The sequence below is a fragment of the Jaculus jaculus genome, chromosome 6 (assembly GCF_020740685.1).
Source record: "Jaculus jaculus isolate mJacJac1 chromosome 6, mJacJac1.mat.Y.cur, whole genome shotgun sequence".
NCBI classification, from domain to species: domain Eukaryota; kingdom Metazoa; phylum Chordata; class Mammalia; order Rodentia; family Dipodidae; genus Jaculus; species Jaculus jaculus.
The window spans coordinates 39,928,843-39,936,624 of record NC_059107.1 but is presented as its reverse complement, the minus strand read 5'-3'; the positions used below and the strand labels follow the sequence as shown (position 1 = coordinate 39,936,624).

General features: G+C 39.6%; 1 protein-coding gene across 1 annotated transcript; it reads left to right on the top strand.

Annotated features, from left to right (window-relative positions):
- The first annotated feature begins 1,860 nt into the window (after positions 1-1,860).
- LOC101605204 (vomeronasal type-1 receptor 52-like) lies at positions 1,861-2,799 on the top strand. The gene has a single exon (XM_012951992.2). The coding sequence runs from the start codon at positions 1,861-1,863 to the stop codon at positions 2,797-2,799; it is 939 nt and encodes a 312-aa protein (XP_012807446.2).
- Positions 2,800-7,782: the final 4,983 nt, after the last annotated feature.

The following is a 7,782-nucleotide window of genomic DNA, read 5'->3' as shown; positions in this document are numbered from 1 at the left end:
TCCTGAACACACAACATGTTCTTTACAGATCCCGTCACACTAGGAGATGGGCATGCTGACCTCATGTGCAGTGGAGGAAACAATGTTCTTCCTCAGCTTTCTTCACCCTGGAATAAGTGCACCCCCAGGAACTTAAGCATTGCAGCTGGCACTGGGCTCTGCAGACAGGTTTCCTCTTTCCATCCCAATCTCTCCTTCCTTTCTGATCACAAGTTCAGGCCACTGTCCTGAGCTCATGTCACTTGTTTGGGGGTTATGCAATGCCCACAGGGCTGTCCATTGATTAGGTAATCTTAGAATGATACAGTGCCTACAGCCATTTAAGTATCAGGAATGTTTTCAAATATCACCTACCTCACATATATGATGGCTTAATTAAAGGAAATGCATGTATTCTGCAAGAATTATTCACCATATTTTGTACTATATATTTTAGGCCTGAGCCTCTGGAGTCTGAAGAAAGATCAGTCCCTACTTTAAGGAGACACAATCTTAGACTTTTCTCAAGTCCATCTTTCAAGATTTTGTTGGGCAATTTCCCTTTAGTTCATTACTTAAAATGGAATGGCCCTGAACCTATTAAGTATAATCCTTTTTTTTTTTTTTTGATTTCACATGTTAAAAGAAAATAATTGGAACATGCGCCTGATAATACTTGATAACTGGATTCCTCTTACAAAGGATTGTGTTCTGCCATGATATTAAAGCATGTAAGATGTTCAGTTACTTAAAAGAATCCCAAGAAAAGACCTAAATTCTTTAGATTTCTCTGAACAGGGAGTGCTCAAATGTCAAATGTTCTACTATTTTCTAATTTTTATCTTCTCTGATTCATGCAGGAACAGAGGTGATCAATTAACAAAAGAACTACATTAACTCTCCCAAGTCACATGCGCAAGGAATTGCATGGGGATGAAATTTCTACAGAGATCCTTATGTGCCAGAAATACTTCCGTTTCTGGCATGCATACTTCCTCATGTTTCATACGTAGTCTTTCCATGACAAAGGCTCATGTGCTCCAGGTGAGATGACTGAGGCTCAGCCTCACAGAGGGGCTCTGGGTCACACTCTTAGTAAGCAGCAGATTGTAGGTGTAATTGAGGAAGTCTGAATACAACATTCACACTTTTCAAGATTTCATCCAGAAATATGTTACAATATTTTTTCTGACAATGTAAACAGAACAAAGACAGCACTGACATAACCTTGGGCATGTTTAATCCATGCAGTCTCTCTTCAGAAGGCCTCGTTTCTAATGTTCTAGAATTGTCCTTGTTAAAATTCACCAAAATAGTAAAGCTATTTAGTACCTGACAAAATGATGTAGATGAAAACCAAGTGAGACACTGCTCTTAGCCCAGAAAAAAACTCACACATGAGGTAATAGGAATGGAAATATTTTCTATGATATACAGCATTTTTGTTTTCATGGGGTAGGATTTCACTCTAGCCCAGGCTGACCTGGAATTCACCATATAGTCTTAGGATGGCCTCAGACTCATGGAAATCCTCCTACCTCTGCCTCCTGAGTGCTGGGCTTAAGGTGTGCACCACCACGCCTGCCCAGTGATATACAGCATTTTTTTAATGTGCAAGAAAGTTAGATGCTGAAGGGGCTTCACAATGGGAGCCAGGATGCAGCTTACACGGGGAAGTGTCAAGACAAGGACAAGAGTAGAAATGATGGATGGGGTTGAACTGCAATTTTAAGTGGAATAACAATAAACTGGGACAAATCTTCATATTTTCATGGGGTCAATAATGTTCAGGTTGGTGAATAAGGATATATATGTAATACTGATTTTTTTTTTTTTGCTTTTACCTTCAGACATTCACTATTTGCTTCTTTTCTCCATAAGATGAATAAAAACTATGAAATGTACACTAATATTAATATGAGGAACACTTTTTACTCTGGAGTGGGCATTGGAATCTTAGCCAACACCATGCTTCTTCTCTTCCATGTTGCCATGTTCGTTTGTGGGCACAGACCCAGACCCAGGCCCGCTGACCTGCCCATTCGTCTCTTGGCCCTAGTTCACCTAGTGATGACAGTGATCACGGGCATCATCTCTACAGACATTTTTGTGTCTCAAGGAGGATGGGATGACATCACATGTAGGTCTCTTCTCTACTTGTACAGATCTTTGAGGGGCCTTTCCCTTTGTGTCACCTGCTTACTGAGCATCCTTCAGGCCATCACCCTCAGTCCCAAAAGCTCTCTTTTAGCAAAGTTGAAAAATATATCCCCAAAGTACAATTTATGCTACTTTTTCTTCCTATGTGCCTTCTATACATCCATTGGTGGTCACCTCTTCGTATCAATTATTGCCACCCGCAATTTGACCTCAGCTAACCTCGTGTATGTTACTGAATCTTGCTCTTTTGTACTCATGAGTTACTCCATGCAACACACATTTTCCATTCTCTTGACCTTCAGGGAAGCCTTCCTTATAGGTGTCATGGCTCTGTCAACTGTGTACATGGCCACTGTCTTGTGTAGACATAAGAAACAGTCCAAACATCTTCACAGCACCAGCTTTTCTCCAAAAGCATCCCCAGAAATCAGGGCCACCTGGGCCATTCTGGTGCTCATGAGTTTCTTTGTAGTCATGTCCACTTTGGATGGCATAATCTCCTATAAAAGAACTATGATGAAAGATTATCCAATATTTTATTGCATCAAGCTTCTTGTGGCCCATAGTTATGCTGCAGTCAGTCCTTTGGTATTCATAAGTATTGATAAAGGTATAATTAACTTTTTAAGGCATATGTGTGGAAGGAAAGCAAATATTTGATTACTCGGTGTTTTTTTTTTGTTGTTGTTGTTTGTTTGATTTGTTTTGTTTTGTTTTTTTTTTGAGGTAGGATCTCACTCTGGCTCAGGCTGACCTGGAATTCACTATGTAGTCTCAGGGTAGCCTCGAACTCATGGTGATCCTCCTACCTCTGTCTCCTGAGTGCTGGGATTAAAGGCATGTGGCACTATGCCTGGCTTTGTGTATGTAATTCTAAGACCAGCCAATGTACTGGTATCAGAACTATGGATCATGGTATAGTGTGTATGCACCTTAGTTTAAATGAACATATGAAGTTGTGTTTTTTCTGTTAAAACTACTTACTATGATATGTGTGCATGGCAGTTGTAAGGAAAATTTAAACTACAATCCTTTTGAGATATCATAAGGGTTTTATAGGTCCTAATTGGTGTTCAAGATAGACCTGTGAGGTGGCACTCTTTTAATATTCTGAGATAGCCCACACTACTTTTAAATATGTGCTGGCTTAAGATAGTTTTCATAACTCAATTTCCTCATTGATTTTTTTTTGGGGGGGTAAGGTCTCACTCTAGCTCAGGCTAACCTGGAATTCACTATGTAGTCTCAGGGTGGCCTTGAACTCACGGCAATCCTCCTACATCTACCTCCTGGGATTAAAGTTGTGCATCACCATGCCTGGCTTCATTACCTTTTTGAGGCAGGGTTTCTCACTGGATCTAAGACTTGCCAATTAAGCTAGATTTGCTACCCAGCAAGTCCCATGGAGCCTCCTGTCTTTGTCTCCCCAACTCCAGTATTATAAGCATGCACCACCCAGTGTTTAGTCAGTGTGGGTTCTGGGGTTCAAACAGGCCTTCTACTAACAAAGTAAGAAGTTCACTGGTTGTGCTATCTCCTCATTCAAGGTATTTTTATTTTTCCAAACCACATACATAAATGTTTATATATGGTATGTCCATACTCTCTCTCTTTACAAATAAATTATAACATGATCAACAAAATATGCACACACACACACACACACACACACACACACACTCCCCCCCAAAATGTCATGTAATAAACCATACAGTTATTTGTGCAAAAGTGCTCATAACAATAGGATTTAAACTAAAGGGTAGAAATGACCTAGCCTCTAGAATTGTAAGAATGTATAACCAGAACACTGTCTGTACATGCAGTGAAAGGTTATGCATCTTGGGCTGGAGGCATGGCTTAGCATTTAAGGTGCTTACCTGAAAAGCCTAATGATTCAGGACCAATTCCCCAGTACCCATGTAAAGCCAGATGCACAAAGTGGTGCATGCATCTGGAGTTCATTTGCAGTGGCTGGAGGCTCTGGCATGCCCATTCTCTCTCTCTCTCTCTCTCTCTCTCCCTCCCTCTCTCTCTCTCTGTATGTATATGTATATGTATATGTATATGTATATGTATATGTATATGTATATATATGTGTGTGTATATATATGTATATATACATACATATATACATATATATAAACCATCTCTCCTGCCCTAGTATTATTCTTAATTGTAAAAACAACTCATAACTGAGGAGATGATTCAGTAGTTAAAGGTGTTGCTTTCAAAGCCTGTTGGCCCAGATTCAGTTCCGCAGCCACCACATAAAGCTGGATGGGCATGTGGTTACAGTGGCAAAAGACCTTAGCATTCCCACACATATGTACATACACACATGTGAAAATAAATAAATTTTAAACATGAAATGTGAGATACTATCAGAAGTATACTTGTACATCAGTGATAATATATGTCAAGATTTTGAACAGCAATTGAGGGAAATCTTACAAAAACAAATACCATTTACATTCTATCATCTGACAATACTGTTACATTGCATCATATTTAGCTTTTATGACTGACTATTATTTAAAGGAAAAAGTTATACTAGACAATGGGAAGAAGTAATTTGGAGACTGACCATTATGTGGTACTCTCTATATTTTGAGTTGGTTAAAATGACATAATTGACATAGGTTAACAAACTGGAATATTATTTAATTAGTTGACATGATTATATATTTGTGAGGAATAAAAGGTCACTATGTGGGGGAAAATGAAGGAAACAATCAAATTGATAAATGTCTAAAAACACCATGAATAAAACCAGGCATGGTGGTGAGCCTATGTATTGTAGTCAGGTTGACATTGCTGGCATAAATCACCTGATCAAGAGCAGCTTTTGGGGGGAAAAAGGCTTATTTTGGCCTACAGACTTGAGAGGAAGCTCCATGATGGCAGGGGAAAACAATGGCATGAACAGAGGGTGGATATCACTTCCTGGCCAACAACAAATGGACAATAGCAACAGGAGAGTATGCCAAACACTGGCAAGGGGAAACTGGCTAAATACCCATAAGCCTGCCCCCAACAATATTCTACCTTCAGAGGCATTTATTCCCAAATTTCTATCAGCTGGAGACTTAGCATTCAGAACACATAAGCTTATGGGGGGACACCTGAATCAAACCACATTCTGCCCCTGGCTCCCATAAACTGATAACCATCCATGATACAAAATGCAATGTATTCAGTCCATCTTTAAAAGTCCCCATAGTTTTTATCAATCTTAATAATGTTCAAACATTCCCGTAATCCAATGTCTTCTTAAAATTTTTTTGGTTTATTTATATTTATTTATTTGAGAGCAACAGAAAAAAAGGCAGAGAGAGAATGGACGCACCAGGGCTTCCAGCCACTGCAGATGAATTCCAGATGTGTGCACCCCCTTGTGCATCTGGCTAACGTGGGTCCTGGGAAATCGAGCCTCGAACCGGGGTCCTTAGGCTTCACAGGCAAGCACTTAACCACTAAGCCATTTCTCCAGCCCCCAATGTCTTTTAACTGAGCCATAATATATAAAAAAAAAATCCCCCCAAAGTCCATAATGACACAGAATAAACATTTATATTGCAAAAGATGACACTGGGCATAGCAAAGAAATATTCAAGCAATCCAAGGTTTATATTATATTTATTTATTTAAATAAACATAGAGAAAGAGGCAGATAGAAAGAGAGTGAGACAATGGGCACACCAGGGCCTCCAACCACTGCAAATGAACTCCAGACACAGCTGGCTAACATGGGTTCTGGAGAGTCAAACCCAGATCCTTTGGCTTTCAAGACAAACACCTTAACCACTAAGCCATCTCTCCAGCCCACAATATAAGATTTAAACAGGGCAAACACCAAACCCTGTATCTCCAAGTCCAGCAACTCTAGCTAATGACAAGTCTCCAAGTCCAATAATTCTAACCACTGACAAGTCTCTGGAGTTCCAATTGCACCCCTCAAGCTAGGCTACTCACAGTAGTTTCCTGGAAAACATCATCAGGGCTGTCAGCTCTCCTTATCAGCCACCTCATGGTCCTGGCATCTCCACTGGGTCTCCACTGCAACCCACGGTCCATCCTCATATTCCAACAGGTCTTCATGTAGGCATCCAACAAACATGCTTCACATTGCCCATGGCTGTTTCCAAAACACAAGACCGTGTTGCAAACTCAATGACTCTCTCTTTCCTACATTTCTTATACTCCACAACACCAGGTAGGGTGCCAGTTTGTTAATCCAAGGGGGGAATAAAGCAAACTTTGCAAAACAGGACACTCCTAGAGCACTCAGGCCCCTTCAAAAGAGTCGACATTCTTCCTGTTGACCCAGTGCAGGTCAGCTGGCCCAATCTCAAAGGTTGTAATCTCATATAATTGCAGCAGAATGGGCAGAAGTTTCAGCCCAGTCATTTTATTTCTGTGCCATATCCCTCTACTCATACCATTTCTACACAAGGAAACCCTGCACAAATTCTCAGGACAGGGGCATAACAGGAAGCCTCTCACACAAACTGCCTTTAGCCCAGTACAAGCTCTTTCTCACCCTCACAAACCAAACCTCACAGTCCATAGTTCTTACTGCATTCAGGTCTTGCAACTCTGGCTAGAATAGTCCATCAAGCTGTACTTACAGCATTATAAGGCCAGAAAGAATGTAAGAGCCAAAAGAAGGCTAGGACTCCTTACAATGCACTCTTCCAGATGCAAAATGGCCTGGATATCCATGGCTTCACAGTGTCTGGCAATACCTACACAAGACCCTCATAAAAGGAGAAAAAGATGATGACGTCAAAATAAAAGGAGACTGATTGAGAAGGGGAGGGGATATGATGGAAAGCACAGTTGCAAAGGGGAAAGTGGGGACTGGGAGGGAATTACTAAGGGCTATTGTCTATAATTATGGAAGTTGTCAATAAAAATGAATAATTAATTACAAAAAGAAAACTAGGTAATACACATCCAAATCAGAATAAAGAGATAAAATTATCTTTATGGATGTCATATAATATAAACCCAACAGACCACAAGAAAAGCCTGTTGGGAGTTACTCTATCATCTCAGCAGAATATCAGAGCAGCAGACCAAGGTATCTGTTTCACTTCTCCATAATTACTGCAAAATATGTGAAGAAGAATTTCAGAAAGCAATTATCATTAACAATAAATGTCATTCAAAAAATAAAATTCTTGTAAATAAACCAGGGAAGTGAATGGTATGTATTCTGTGAACTATAATGACAGAAATTGCAGCAGATACAAGTGGGAAAAAAAATCTCATGTTTATGGATTAAAAGAATTAATATTATTAAAACATACAAAGTCTTAAAGGGGATCTATGGATCAAACACAATCTTGTCCAAATTCCACTGGCAAATTTTCACATAAATGGAAAAAAATAAATCCTAAAATCCATACAGAATCATGAAAGATCCAGAGCAGCTAAAGTAATTTTGAGAAAGAACAAAGATGATGACGTAATACTTTCTGATTTCAAAATGTATTACAAAGCTACAGTGATGAAAACACTAATAATACCCGCATAGTAGTGTACATTTAGACCAATGGAATGCAATGAACTACCAAGAAACACTTGGTTGATGGAGTTTTGAAAGCAATGCCCAAAATGCTCCATGGGAAAAGGACATTC